The 16,280-nt window shown below is 36.3% G+C and overlaps 1 protein-coding gene across 5 annotated transcripts in view; it reads right to left on the bottom strand.

Moving 5' to 3' along the window:
• The window catches only part of jakmip3 (Janus kinase and microtubule interacting protein 3), a 163,117-nt gene that overhangs the window by 93,617 nt on the left and 53,220 nt on the right, over nucleotides 1–16,280 (bottom strand). For all 5 annotated transcript variants that reach the window (XM_051922980.1, XM_051922982.1, XM_051922983.1 and 2 more), the window contains exon 3: nucleotides 10,518–10,759. In XM_051922980.1, coding sequence (XP_051778940.1) covers nucleotides 10,518–10,652 — 135 coding nt within the window. In that variant the 5' untranslated portion in view covers nucleotides 10,653–10,759. The remainder of the gene's footprint in view (nucleotides 1–10,517; nucleotides 10,760–16,280) is intronic.

The raw sequence follows: 16,280 nt of genomic DNA, 5'->3' as shown, positions 1-16,280 counted from the left end.
TCCGCTATGGCGACCCCTAATGGGAGAAGCCGAAAGAAGAAGGTCTGTATGAAATTTACCCTTAACAAGTTTCCAATTGTGTCTCTATGTTCTTGATGAAGAACCTATCTTAAAGTAACAAGAACAATCCACTGTGCTCATTCTCTTCAATATTTTAAACGCTTCAATAATGTTACCTCTTAATTTCTTAATCATTTGCTTAGACTGAAAATGTTTAACTCCTTCAGTCTTTCCTAATAACTCACTGCCTCTAAGTTCCTTACTAAGGCTAGTTGCTCTCTTCAGAACTTTGCCTAGCACTGCTATGACTTTCTTGTAATATGAAAACCAAAACTGTACACACTACTTCAGAACTTTGTCTAGGTCCCTTTATAATGATTCAGGTGATTCCAAATTATGTGCATTTCCTCTTAGTTAAATATCATCTGCAAACTTGACCAACGTGTTTTAATTCATACCCAGATATTTTATGCATATTAAAAAGAGTAGTGGCTCTAGCACTGATCCCTGAAGGATACCACCTTTAATATAACCTAAATATGAAAATGTTCACTATAACCTTCTGGCAATGATGCTTAAACCAATTTTGCAACTACCTATTATGACAGAATATCAGTCTTGAAGCAGGAAGCTGTCCACAGTCAGTGAAACAGGTCTGGTTGTATTTTGTGAATCTTTGTAAATTCTTTGTTCTAGCTGTTTGGGCAAGACTTGATGTTATTGGGTTTTTACTGATCAGGTTATTTAACTGTCCATTTCAACCACACACCCTTTAAGCTTGCACACAAACACAAATTTTACTGATATGGAACATGTTTTGCAATTCAATTGATCGGTAATATTAATATTTTGCCTAAGGGGTTTATATGCTGGACATGTCATGTACCAACCTGGGCCATGTTATAAAAAGTTTCCTGTGACAGTCACAAAATGAGATTTGTGTGTTCATTGTATGCAAATCAATGCAGTTCTTTTTATTATTTTTAAATAAAAATGCTTGGCATTCTCTCACTTAAACTAAGAGTGAAGCTTGTATCTTCCACACTATATAATGACTACCCATTTCATTTATTTTTGGTAGCTAACTTCTCATATGGTACTTTATCAAAAACCTTCTGAAAATGAAGGTAAATAATATCACAAACAGCTCTCTGATCATACAGTTTTGTTGCTGTCTTACAGAATTCAATCATATTAGTGAAAAACAATTTCCCCTCTGAAAACATAATTGCTAATACACCTTTTACTAATTTGTTTGAAGTTCTTTTTAATTGTTTGCATTAGTTTACCCATGAGCATATTAAGCATATATTAACTTGGATATAGTAAATTGGATCACCCTGATTACCCTTCTGACATAATGGAATAATATTTTAAAGCTTCCAGTCCTAAGGAATTTCTGCAGTGTGCAGAGGTTTTTTAAAAAATTTTCCATTTATCAGGCTACCTTAAATTTACTAGCACCACCTCATCACTGCATTAATTGCGCCCCGATTGTGCCTTTGTTTTGCAAATATGTCAATCGGCCACAGGCAGGCAGCCTGCTATCCCATCCCCCACTGAGGCAGCTAAAGTCTGACACTAAAACTCTCACAGCTGAAGTCTGTATATCGTTTTTTGAAATATATACATTTCATGTGTGTTCCATGTCTACAACGATCTGTGTAACTGTAAACACATAACTAAAACACAAATAGTTTTCATGTTATAGTAATAATGACAAAATGTTGATGTGAAGTGTGTAATGTGTGAAGACTGAATTCCAAATATTAAATAAACACTTTCACAAAAGGTATAACAAAACAAGTGTGCTTTTATTCAAGAGTAAAATAAAAGAAAAAGAAATTGTTCAATTTACATGTTGAGGTCAATGTGTGAAAACTGAAACCCAAATATCAATCAATATGAAGTAAAGGCGTTTGCATGCATGTGTGTGTTTGAAGGGAGCATGTTGAATAATACACAATAAATGGTTGAAAGGTTATTCAAATGCACTCTTCACATCCTTCTTACAATCTTTCAACACAGAGATACATGTCCAATAAAAGACAGCTGGGTTTAAGTTTATTTATCTGCTAAGTACAAAACTGATGAAATGCTACAGTATTCATCACAAGGTTTAGAGATGTATAACAAACATTTAATGATGAAGCTTGACGTTGTTCATTATTTGCCATATTTCATATTCATCAAGAATTAGAAAGATTTCTCTTAATAATAATAATAATACTACATTTTATTTATATAGCGCCTTTCCCATGCTCAAGGCACTTATAGAATATAATAAAGAACGGCAGAATATACAGTATATAGCATTGTACAAACCAGATAAATAAATAAAGAAGATTAAGACAGTAAATTCTGAAAAAAAAACAGACAACATAATTGATGGACTCGCACACACACACACACACAGGTTACATTAGCATCTTGACAGAGAAGTAAACTGAGAGAAAGGTAATAAAGTCAAGTAGAGCTAAAAGCCTTCCTGAACAGATGAGTTTTGAGTTGTTTTTTAAAAGAATTCATGGAGTCAGCTGACCTGATTAATTTTGGTAGGTCATTCCAGAGTCTGGGCACTATACAGCTGAAGGCCCTGTCACCCATGGAGTGTAGATTAGTGAGGGGCACAACAAGATTACCAGAATCAGAGGACCTTAGTGGGCGGGCAGGCACATAGTGATGGAGAAGGTCACTGATGTAGTTTGGTGCGAGGTTATTTAAAGCTTTGTAGGTTATTAGTAGGATTTTATATTCGATTCTGTAGAACACAGGGAGCCAGTGAAGACGGAGCAGGATGGGTGTGATGTGCTCGCTGCTGCTGGTTCGAGTAAGGACTCTTGCAGCTGAGTTTTGAATAAGCTGGAGCTGTGATAGAAGATTAGAAGGGGCACCTGCCAGTAGGGAATTACAATAATCGATGCGGGATGTGATAAAAGCATGGACAAGTTTCTCAGCATTAGAGAAGGAGAGGAAGGAGCGAACACGGGATATGTTACGGAGGTGAAAGTAAGAAAGTTTCTTAATGTGATTTATGTGGGCGGAATAAGTGAGGGAGGAATCAAAAATGACACCAAGATTTTTTACAGTAGAGGCAAGTCTGATAAGATCACTGCCAAGATGGACTGGGAAGGAGCTCATTTTATTAAGTTGCATTATAGTCCCAATTTGCAGGAGTTCAGTTTTATTGCAATTTAATTTTAAAGAGTTCTGCTCCATCCAGGTTTTAATTTCACTAAGGCAGGTTGTGAGCTGAGAAAGCTCTGATGAAGTTCCACTTTTAACATTGAAGTAGAGCTGAGTATCATCTGCATAAAAATGATAACCCAATCCATAACTACGGATAATATGGCCAAGGGGAAGCATATAAATACAGAAAAGCAGAGGACCGAGGACAGAGCCCTGAGGGACTCCTTGTGTGACTGGCACGGAGTTGGATCTGCTGTTGCCAAGACTAACAAACTCTTGCCTATCAGTCAGATAGGACTTGAACCACTGGAGGGCAGTGCCAGAGATACCCAGCATGTTCTCCATTCTGGACAGTAGGATGTCATTTCTGACAGTGTCAAATGCTGCACTGAGGTCTAACAGAATTAATATGCTAGTTTGTCCAGAGTCTGCTGCCATAAGCAAATCATTGGTTACCCGTAGCAGAGCAGTTTCACAGCTGTGCCGCGCCCTGAATCCAGACTGAAAGGGTTCCATCAAATTATTAGAGGTTAGGTAATTGGTGAGTTGGGAAGCTACAACACGCTCAAGAACTTTTGACAGGAAAGGTAAGTGGGAAATAGGCCGGAAATTGTTAAGATTGTCAGCATCAAGGCCAGACTTTTTTAACATTGGGGTTACAGAAGCAATTTTAAAAGTGAGCGGCACGGAGCCAGTGTCAAGGGATGAGTTTATTATTGTTGTAACAGTCGGGATTATGGCATGAAGGCAGGATTTAAGTAGTGTGGTGGGGATGGGGTCCAGTACACAAGTAGTCGGCCTCATCTTACAAAGCAGGTTATTAACAAACGCAGAAGTGACTGGTGAGAACTTAGAGAAGGAGCTGGATGGAGTGGGAAAACAGGGAGAGATATAAACAGATGATATATTTATGTTAGTTGAATTATTTAGATCTTTAATTTTGTTACGGAAAAAGTGGAGGAATTCCTCACAGACTTCAGTAGAAGAGGTAGTTGGACCAGATGCGGGTTCGAGTAGTTTATTAACTACAGAGAACAAAACCCTTGGGTTATCATGGCCACTTTCTATTATTCTGCCATAATGGGTGTTCTTGGCAGAAGTTAGTGCTTCTCTGTAAGCTCTTTGGTGGTCAGAGAAAGCCTGGATGTGCACGGTGAGGCCAGTCTTACGTGACATTCTCTCAAGGCGTCGGCCAGCTGCTTTCATAGATCGCAATTCTAAGTTATACCAAGGAGCTGAGCGTTTAAAGGAAACCTCCTTATGTTTTAAAGGAGCTGTTTTATCTAATGCTAAGTGAAGGGCTGTGTTATAGTGGTCAACAAAACTATCTAGTGTTGATGGAATAGGTGCAGACAGTAAAAGATCAGAAATGGATCCAGAAAGGATAGAGGGACAGATATTTTTAAGGTTTCTGTAAGAAATTTGTCGTTTACAGGTAAGAGGTGGGAGAGGTAATGAGACAGTGAAAAATACTGCTTTATGGTCAGAGAGTCCCAAATCAGTGCTGTAAATGTTGGCAACAGATAGTCCAGAAGTGCATATCAGGTCCAATATATGACAGCCAGAATGGGTTGGAAAATCAACATGTTGTGTCATGTCAAAACAGTCCAATAAGGATAGGAATTCATTTCTCAGTTTAGATGTGGGGATGTCAATATGGATGTTGAAATCACCAAGAAGGATAATTCTCTGAGAGTAAGAGCTTAGGTGGGTCAAAAGTTCAATCAGATCGGATAAGAAGGATGCATTGTATTTTGGGGGACGATAAAGAACAATGAGTGAGACAGGACCTGATTCCGTTATTAGTTTAAGAGCCAGGCACTCAAAAGACAATGGACAGTCAATTGGGATTCTTTTAATGTTTAAGTCTTCTCTGATAATTACTGCAAGCCCGCCGCCTTGTCTTGAGCTGCGAGGCTCTGAGAGGAAAGTGATGAGAGGATGAAGTTTCAGTTTCTTATTAAATAAACCACCATGCAGGAATATGATTATCTAAAAACTACTATGGACTTAACTTGTGTGAATCAATCAGACTGGATTACTAATATTACAAAATTGAAATAGAATAAAAATATAAGTTTTAAGTTTAATTTGCAAAATCAGTTCAGTAAAAGGCACACATGTGTATTTGTTAGCTGAATTATCAAGAAATAAAAGGTTTCATATTTGTGCATTTATAATTCCATCCTATAGGTTCTTGAAAATGTGAACATTACAAAAAATATAAGAAGTCTGGAACCTAAGTAATTAAAACACGTTTTTCGGTACAGTACAATGAAAACATATTCAACAACAGAGCGTCAATGTTTAGTGTTCTTTTCTTACTTAATGCTTCTAAGCATCTGTGTAGTTTTGGATTAAGAAATTACAAACGATGATCTTTATGGCCACATAATATCATCAAAGAAATATTTCCAAAAGCAATTAAGACATTTTCTGCCAGCTTCAAAGAGCTTTTTGGAGTTGTATTTAATAAAAAGCTGAATTATTATGTTATCGTATTACTTAATGGGAGACTACTTAATAGGATTAATTTAAACCATAAAAGGAAATAGTTTAAGAGTTACAAATCCTCAAGATTACCCTCTCAACTACCTAGCCCAATGGAAATTTGTTAATTCATGTAAGAAATGCAGGATGCCAAATATATGTGGATATAACCAACCACTTTGAAAATTTTTTTCAATTTTCATGTAAATGTGAAAGAAGAAATAAAATAATTATTTATATGTTACTAGTCAAACGTTTTGGGTCACCTGTAATTTTCATGTTTTTTGATAGAAATTGATAGCACAATGGAACCCCATTATTCTGTTCACTTACTGTATCTTGCAAGGCATTTCATATATATATATATGAATATATATATATAGGTCTGTGCATCGGAGCTGGGGGGTCCTCTACAGCGCATCTTCAACCTGAGCCTGGAACAGGGGAGAGTCCCGAGGCTTTGGAAAACATCTTGTATCACCCCAGTCCCAAAGGTATCACGTCCTAGTGAGCTGAATGACTTTCGGCCTGTTGCTCTGACATCACATGTGATGAAGACCATGGAGAGGCTACTGCTTCACCACCTTAGGCCACAGGTTCAACACGCCCTTGACCCTCTGCAGTTTGCATATCAGGAGAAGGTGGGAGCGGAGGATGCCATCATCTATATGCTACACCGATCCCTCTCTCACTTGGACAGAGGCAGTGGTGCTGTAAGAATTATGTTTCTAGACTTCTCTAGCACCTTCAACACAATCCAACCTCTGCTCCTTAGGGACAAGCTGACAGAGATGGGATTAGATTCATACCTAGTGGCATGGATCGTGGACTATCTTAAAGACAGACCTCAGTATGTGCGTCTTGGAAACTGCATGTCTGACATTGTGGTCAGCAACACAGGAGCGCCACAGGGGACTGTACTTTCTCCGGTCCTGTTCAGCCTATATACATCGGACTTCCAATACAACTCGGAGTCCTGCCACATGCAAAAGTTCGCTGATGACACTGCTATCGTGGGCTGCATCAGGAATGGGCTGGAGGAGGAGTATAGGGACCTAATCAATGACTTTGTTAAATGGTGCGACTCAAACCACCTACACCTGAACACCAGCACAACCAAGGAGCTGGTGGTGGATTTTAGGAGGCCCAGACCCCTCATAGACCCAGTGATCATCAAAGGTGACTGTGTGCAGATGGTGCAGACCTATAAATATCTAGGAGTGCAGCTGGATGATAAATTAGACTGGACTGCCAATACTGATGCGCTGTGCAAGAAAGGACAGAGCCGGTTATACTACCTTAGAAGGCTGGCGTCCTTCAACATCTGCAATAAGATGCTGCAGATGTTCTATCAGACAGTTGTGGCGAGCGCCCTCTTCTACGCAGTGGTGTGCTGGGGAGGCAGCATTAAGAGGAAAGATGCCTCACGCCTGGACAAACTGGTGAGGAAGGCAAGCTCTATTGTTGGCATGGAGCTGGACAGTTTAACATCTGTGGCAGAGCGAAGGGCGCTCAGCAGGCTCCTATCAATTATGGAGAATCCACTGCATCCACTTAATAGTATCATCTCCAGACAGAAGAGCAGCTTCAGCGACAGACTGCTGTCACTGTCCTGCTCCACTGACAGATTGAGGAGATCGTTCCTCCCCCAAACTATGCGACTCTTTAATTCCACCCGGGGGGGTAAACGTTAACATTTAACATTATACACAGTTATTGTCTGTTTTTTCACCTGCATTATTATCATTCTTTAATTTAATATTATTTATTGTATCAGTATGCTGCTGCTGAAGAATGTGAATTTCCCATTGGGATTAATAAAGTATCTATCTATCTATCTATCTATCTATCTATCTATCTATCTATCTATCTATCTATCTATCTATCTATCTATCTATCTATCTATCTATCTATCTATCTATCTATCTATCTATCTATCTATCTAGCATGTTGTTTTTGAAGCAAATGCCAAATACAAGCAAAACTGTATGGGGATGTAGTGTAGGAAAACTGAATAAAATCATCAGTCACTGACATAGTACTATTTCAACAGTGAAAAAAAATTGTTATACATATGTTGAAACAGTGTGATCAGACGGCATAGCAGTGAATGTTCAGATTTTTGGGGGCTCGAGTCAGTGATGTAAAAAAGAATGGATGTTATTTACTTTACAGCACATGAAAGACTAAATATATTTAAAAAACATAATAAAATTATCAAATTTGGCTGTGTTTTTGGTCAGTTTCATGAAGGTTAATATATGGTCATAGAATTTAGTAACAAATGCTGGCCAGTCAAATGTGCAGGTTTTCATACAAAAGAAGAAAAAGCAAAATTCTAAAAAAAACAATAAAGCAACATTATTAAATGTAATATGCCTTTTGTAACACATTTCACTTTATAATGAGTAACTATATAACATATGTAGTTACTTTTTTGTAAGTAATGAGTAATGTAACTTACTTTTAAGTTACTTTTAAAAGTAATGCTCCCCACACTGCTTGGGAGACACAGGCTTCATGCTTGCTTATATACATTATTAATAGTAGCCATTGATGATGTTTAATTTTTTTTTTACTGTATTTTTATGAAATTGGGGCGTTTGGTAAAGGAGAACTCCATAAGTGGACATGTGCATGTAAAATGGGGTTTTTAAGAAATGAGGTTAAGAAATGTTTCGAAGTAAGGCTTGTTAAGTTATTACACCTGCAATTATGATTTTTTCTCTTTATTATCTTTCTGGAAAATACCTTTTCAATCTTGCTTAACCTTGTGTGTACTGACAGCTCTTGCAAAGATCCTCGGAAATCTCTTTAACACAAACTATTATTCCCTTCTATACAAACTGAGTTCTGAGGAACAGACAGAGAGTCAGACATGATTTCTAATTTTTTAATCTAAGAAGAGTGAATGCTAAAAAAAATGTGTTAAATGAAGACAAAAAAAAATGAAGTTGTGTTATTTGTTAAATCAGATTCTTTGTTATATATTGCTAAGTCTAAAACAAAAATTAAATCACATTGTGAACATTTTATTACTACCAAGTTGTAAATTTTGCTATTTCTTCTTGTTTAATTTAATAATTTAACAAAAATGTACACTGTAAAACAAAAACATGTTTAAATAATGGTAACATATGAGACTAGTAAAGGAAAATGGGGTTGGGGGGGTTGGAGGATGTTTCCCATAAATGCCAGAGATTAACATTTTAATCTTGGCTGTTCAAGGTATCATCTGGAAGAAAGTGTTAATAAGATTGCAATTCTTAATCTGTACCATTCACTGCTGTTTTTGTATATACATAAGGAAACACCTCTTCATAAGAATTAGTGACCCAAATTCATTTAAGGAAAGCAAGTCCAGAGAGGCTTTAAAATCTCTTTTTAAATACTTGGAAAATATGTAAATGTATTTTTTGCTTTGTTATATTTTAGCCTTGCACTTGCTTAGGAAAAAAATCAACTATATATATAAGAATTCCAAATGTTTGTTAGAAAATGTAATATAAACTATAGAAAATAAGCACACAATAATTACAAGTAAGTGTCAAGACTACCTCTACATAACCCAGCTAAACTTGAAATTGAACAATTACTATTGACCTGAAGAGTAATACAATACATACATATAAATTTAATACGTAGACCACCCTTTCAATACTAGAGCGTGTTAAAGAATACAATTTTCTAATGATGTCACTTTTAGAATACTAATATTAATTTCAACAGTCATTTTTCATTAGCAGATGACCTTTACAACTTGTCACCCCTAAAGGAAACAAATATAATTTATATTCATAATGTGAATCAGTGCTTATAGAGGGTAAAGTGTAAATATTGTGTAAATATTTCCATTATATTACCTGAACAATAATATTTTTGTAACATAATCAATTTAGTACTTGTGCCATATATTCGAAATTGATTTGCTTGATAAGCCTCAAAACACAATAAATCTAATTAATCATTACAATCAATGAACATAACATTAAGATATCAGCCACTAAGCAATAATTAGTTAATGCAAAAATATTCTTTAGGTAATTAATTATATCAGCCTTTGGATAGAGACAATAACAATGCAATTATTATATTATTGTTATTGTTTTTTACATTTATATAGTTTCTTTTCACTACTCAAAGTGGTTTACATATAGAGTTGGAGCTACTATAATAGCCACCAATGTGCAGCATCCACCTGGTTGATGCGACGACAGCCATTTTGTACCAGTACCATACATTAGCTACTAGATGGTTAAGGGGTGAGAGAGATAGCCAATTAGAGATGGAGGATGATTAAGGGGTCAGAATGACTACACCATGGAAGACAGTTTAGCCTGGACATAGGGATGTACCCTGCTCATTAGAAAGGATTCCCAAGGATCTTTAATGTCCTCAGAGAGTCAGGACCTCAGTTGTACATCTCATCCAAAGGAGTTTACTATTTTTACAGCACAGGGTACCTGTCACTAAAGTGGGACATTGAGATTCACACACAGACCACAGGTTAAGTGTATCCTGTTAGCTTCTCCAACACCTCTTCCAGCAGAAACCAAAGCTTTTCCTAGATGGACTCCCATCCCTTTGGGCTGGACCCGAACATGCTTATCTTTAGATGAATTATCTGTTAACTACCTGTTAGTTGGTTAAAAACAAAAGAATAATATACTACAAAAATACAATAATATTTTCTAGGAACATTTTGTAGCATTGTTAATTGTCATTTATACAGTTTCAAAATTATATCCAATCTTACAATATTCACCTAGTAATCCATACAAACATGCTAAAAACAGTACCTTTGATCAAAACAACTGATAAAGGAATAAAACACATACCTTAGTCTTTTCTAGCTGAAGTTCAATTTGAATGTCAGTCAGTTTGGCCCTGAGCTCTTCATTGGCAGCTTGCAAAGCAGCCAGTGCATCAGGTTTTTCTCCCTTAGCTCGGCTGCCAGTAACCTTCTTTGACATTGTGAGATGGTGTTTTCCAGAGGGTCAGATCCCAAGCAGAGAACCCTCTGGTTTGAGGCTTGAGGCTTCTTTTTCCTCTTGCCCTTCAGCTACATTTTCTTTCCCACCTAAAAACAGAGAGAAAACAATCATGTCTAATCTGTAATAAGTACTGTCATGAATTTAAAGATGTGATCAAGTCAGGGATAGACTGGCTACAGAATATAATGAAGACTTCTGTGTGACGTCTCTCTTATAGTGGAGAGATGCCACCTCTTAAAACTTTAGTATAGAAGTTTATCTAGTACACCAACTGTCAATTTATTTTTCATGAGGTAAGGGAAAGCTCTCAACAGTGAATTATATTCTTTCCTAGTTTTAGTTTGTCAACAACTAACACTAGGAAAGCAGTGGCTCCAGGAAAGAAAAATGATGTCAGGCTGTCACATAACTCAGAACATGTGAACTTTGACAATCCAAAGCTAATCTTTAAGCCACTTGCACATCCATTTCTGCACATTTTGGTTTCATATGGCATCTCTTCCTTGCTGTTCTTTAAGGGAGATTTCTGTGATTTCACTTGTGATCTACTGTTTTGTTAATTGGTTTTAGTTTCATTTGGTTTTGGAAAGAAGTGGGTAGCCCCACTATCATTGCCTTGACCAGTGGATTAGCTGCATGACATGTGCAGTGTGTGGTCCCACGACTGCATGAGCTCAACAGTAAGTTGTTTGCATGTAGGCATGGTGGAAAGGGTGGGTGGATGGCTATGGAATGCTGTCCATTTCTGGGATTATCTGAGGAAGGGACAAGGAGGGAATCACTGGGAGTTATTTTCAATGCTTGTGTTTCTGGTGGGTCAGGTTCACAGGGATGTGACTGTGCCCTGGAACAGTATTCTCTTTCATTTCTCATCTTATATTAAACTCATTTTTATGTGTTCATCATTTACATTCTGTTTTTGTTACATCCTGTTTTTTATGTGACATTATTATGTCACCATTTAGTATGTTTATTTTCCTATAGACACAGCATTTTGAATCATTTTCTGCTGTTTATAGTCTCGCTATTTTGTGTGTGTCTTTGCTATGATGCTGCATGATTTGCCACTTGCAATAAGTAAGTGTTCAAACTTTATTGTGTTTAGGGAAAGACTGTGAAAAAGATTAGCACTTCAGCAATCAACAAAAATGATATGTAGGGGAGGTTCAGGTTTAGAGTTTTTTTTACTTCAAATTTAATTTTTCTTAAATATGTTGATTTAAAATATAACACATTTTTCTATGTGGAGCGGCTATGTTACTATGGTGCAACTTGCAGACTAAAATATTTTACACAGATTCGGATGAGTTCATGAGGTTCTGATGGAGAGGGGTGGTAGAAAAATAGCACTCTGTTAGCTTTATTCGGTGGTAGAAAAATAGCACTCTGTTAGCTTTATTCGCCAGTCACATCTTAAATCTAAAAGGCTATAATATTTTTTGTGCATGTTTCATTTGAAATGAGGTTGAGGAATTCATTATTATCAAATTCCACTTATGTTGATCACCTTGAACACATGTAAATGTTTTATTTGTGACTTTTTTGTCGGTAATTACTTTTATTTGGAAACAAAACATTATGATGAACTCAAATCAATCAAGGAAGTGAAAATTACATAGTATGTGTAAAATTAATTTATCCCAGCTGATAACAAGCATTGCCTCCAACATATTATTGATTTAGCCCACCCTGCAACTCAAAAGGCTATTGAGTGCATGAACTGCATTTTCTATGTCAGGTTTCATACTTAGTGAATTTTGTTACATTAAAATTATCAAAACAATGTACATGGTGGTAGTTCTCAACAACTCTACAATCTCATAACCCTTTTACATACATAAATATGCCAGGTTGGGCAATCGCGTATCTCTCTTACTTCTTCACTTCAGCTCCTTGCCATTGCTCTTTGTAATCTTGACTTGATCACTCTTATTGCTTTATTGTATTGTATTATACATGTATTGTTTATACATTTTGTAATTTTAGATATACACACACAATATGCCAATCTACATCTCCAGCATCCTTGTAAAGTCTGATCTATACCATATGGTAGGCAGTAAAATGTCAGGAATCTTCAAAAAAACAACTGTAATTTTAGAGAAATTTGGTGAAAATTACTGAAAAGCTGTTAGATAGATAGATAGATAGATAGATAGATAGATAGATAGATAGATAGATAGATAGATAGATAGATAGATAGATAGATAGATAGATAGATACTTTATTAATTAACTTTATTACTTTATTAATCCCAAGGGGACTGAAAGGCCTGATCTCATCAAAATTGTCCCAATGTGCTAGTATCATGCTGATCCAAATGAATTAGGTCCAGATAACGCTATTGATTAAAAACAATACTAATTCCACAATAATTAACATAATACAGTGCTGTAATAAGATAATGCAAAATAATGAAATACAGTATGTCTTCACCTCATCATGTGGAGACATTGTGAGTTCTAGATAGAAGAACGGCAAAATCTTAAGCAAAGAACATACATTATTAATAATTTACATCATGGTTTCGCTGCAATAGAATGGGGCACTTTTTTAATGACTAAATACTGTAATATTGATCACAATGAAAACATAAAAGATATTAAATAAGTTATAATGGATTATGTACTGATATTACAAAATTCAGTAGCTATGCTATTGAAATTCATATCAAATTTAGGTTTATGAAACTGAACAAGAAGTAAACCAATTTTCACTTCAAAAAAGTATATGATTTAATAGATGCCATCTTCAGAGGCTGATCAATCAGTATATTGTAAAAGCCCACAGCAAACATTAGAAAGACAAAAGTCATAATAACAAATTCTAAGAATATCCAGGTTAAGCAATTTGAAAAAAAATATCAGTTAAAAAATATCATATATTCTGGATTAGTGTGACAGCCTGATGTTGCCATGGCTGGCACTGCTGCCTCACAGCTTCAGGAGATTGGGCTGTACAATTTGCAGATCATACCAATGTCTGTATATGTGTTTTTTTCAGTGCCCCAGAATCCCAATAGCATAAACAGTACAATTTAAAATTTTTATATACAGTATATGTGTAGTACATAACAAAACAATTGGATTGGGTTCAAAAATGAGTTGTTCAATATAATACTTTACAACTGTGGTTGCTGCAAATCTGACATGGATACAACAAAACAAAGAAAATACATACAGTTGGATTCCAAAATCATTCCAATACCTCTAGCCATACCATAAGCACTTCAGTCTTGATATACTATATTGCACAAAATTTACATTATTACCTAAAGTTGTAAAGATAAACAACATTTTAAAAGGTTTGCACTCACTGGTCACCAATTTATAAGCAACAGGCAAAGTGGCAACAATATCTGTAGATTACAGCTGAAGCATTAGCCGTAGTCATGCGAAGACACAAACCTAGTGTACCAGTCACTGCATCAGATGGCGTTTGAAAAGTTTAAATCAATTAGCAAATAACACCAAGGACAGAAGCATTATTAGCCACTTCAACAAATAAGAACCACCAACAGCCAAGAAAAATCAATCCTGGTTCTAAAAGAGATGTCTAAATTAAACCTAATGTTTTCAAAAAAAGTGATTATGAAGGATATCATATTATGCTGAGAGCTATATAATTTAACCTGTAGTTGGAAAAATACATTTACAACAATAAGCCTTAAAATGATTTTATATGTCAATTTACTCTTGTTCTAGAACAGGGGTGGGCAAAATCGGTCCTGGAGAGCTGCAGTGGCTGAAGATTTTTGTTCTAATTATTTTGTGCTAATTTACATTCTTCTATTTAGTTTTCTTTGCAGTAAAAACGAATCACAATAGCTAATATTTTTACATGTTTGAAAAACAGAATATATTAAACATTCACAATAATAAAAGGCAGCAGATAGTCCACCTATAATTTTATATACAGTCGTCCCTCGCCATATCGCGGTTCACCTATTGAGGCTTCACTGTATCGCGGGTGTTTTAAATACAAGTGATCCCCCGGCCTATCGCGGAAGTTACGTTTCAGACCCATCAGCGATAGGTGAAAATCCGCGATATAGAAAGACCATATAAATAAACAATTTTATAGTTTAAGCCTTAAAATACCCATCCCACACGCTTTAAACACATGTAAACTTATAAAATACACTTAACACATATGATATGTGGATGTCGGGCTAAGGATATGAGTAACATCTCTGTATTTTAAAACATTTTAACTTCACGCAAGACAAGGCAGTGAGACTGGAAAACAGCTGCTGTACAGGCTTTTAAATTATTGACACGCAGAGCGACAAGCAGCACAAAGCTAGCACAAAGTCCACTTCTCCTTAGCGTGCATTCAGCTCCCCCCACCCCACCTCTGTAATGGGAAGTGGAAGGGTACCGCGCCTCCGGGGAGGGGGAGGGGTGTTTGAGCGAACGTGCATTCAGCCCTCACAACCCCACTCCTTCTCCTAATCCTTCAGAACGCGCAGTGCGACAAGCAGGCATTTTGGCAGAAGTAGCATGAAGTCCACTTCTGCTTAGCATGCGTTCAGCTGCCCCCCTTCACAAAGCGAGTGGCAGACACATCGACGTCTGATCGCTGCGCGTAGTGTTGCTCTGCGGTGTTTAAGAGTGTAGAAAATGTTTAAGAGCATAGGAAGTGTTTATAAGAGTGTGGGAAAGGTTAATAAGAGAGTGAGAAAGGTTTATAAGAGTTTGGGAGGGGTTTGTAAAGCCTTAAAATATATATAAATAATAAAATAAATATAGGTCGCTACTTCGCCTATGGGGGGGGGGGGGGCACTGGAATGTAACCCCCGCGATAGGTGAGGGATGACTGTACAGTATAACAATTTCAAAAACTATATAATTCCTAGAATGTTTTATTTTTGCACTTTCACTTTAGTAAAAGTCTCTGTCTAAAACCCACCAGTCGGATGGTTGCCATAAAAAGTAAAGTGTGAGAACATATAGTTACATACTCCTTCCCTACAGTTGCCAGACTGGGTAATTTAAATGGCTATTTTTGAAAATGTCAAACAAGAATGATGAAAAAAACTTAAACAGAATGCCTTTTTATATTTGCCTATAGTTTATTTTTTAATTAAAAGTAGTTGATTCATTAGTTCATTAGGACTTCACAGACACTTTAAAATACAAATGAGTGTAATCAGCATAAAATGAGACCTATTTACAATGCCAAATATGGGGAGAAAAGTTAATAAAACTTGGGAAATAAATGTAGATGGGTTAACCTATTTCTGCTGAGAGAGATGGATTTCGAGCTGTTTATGTGCACTTTTTTAAAAAAAAAATGTTGAGCTTATAGTTTATTTTGAGCTGGTGCCAACCAAGTCTAACAAATACAGATCACCTATGGCTACATAGCTGATGGCTTTTGGAAGTCATTACTCAGTGAGTCGTACTGAGTGTTTAATCTGTGGTTTGCCATTTCGGCACAGTTCCATTTGCAGCTGTTTTTTTTTTCTGACTTTAATGGCTGTGTGTTCTGACCATGCTTGCCTTCCTACATGGCTAGACAGAGTAAATGCGAACATAAGGCACTCCTGCAACAGCCACGTTTTGACATAAATGCAATGCAAACCTTAGTTTTTCTTAACATCTC

The sequence above is a fragment of the Erpetoichthys calabaricus genome, chromosome 2 (genome assembly GCF_900747795.2).
Source record: "Erpetoichthys calabaricus chromosome 2, fErpCal1.3, whole genome shotgun sequence".
Classification (NCBI taxonomy): domain Eukaryota; kingdom Metazoa; phylum Chordata; class Cladistia; order Polypteriformes; family Polypteridae; genus Erpetoichthys; species Erpetoichthys calabaricus.
The sequence above is the reverse complement of the archived record's forward strand: the minus strand, read 5'-3'. Positions and strand labels throughout refer to the sequence as shown.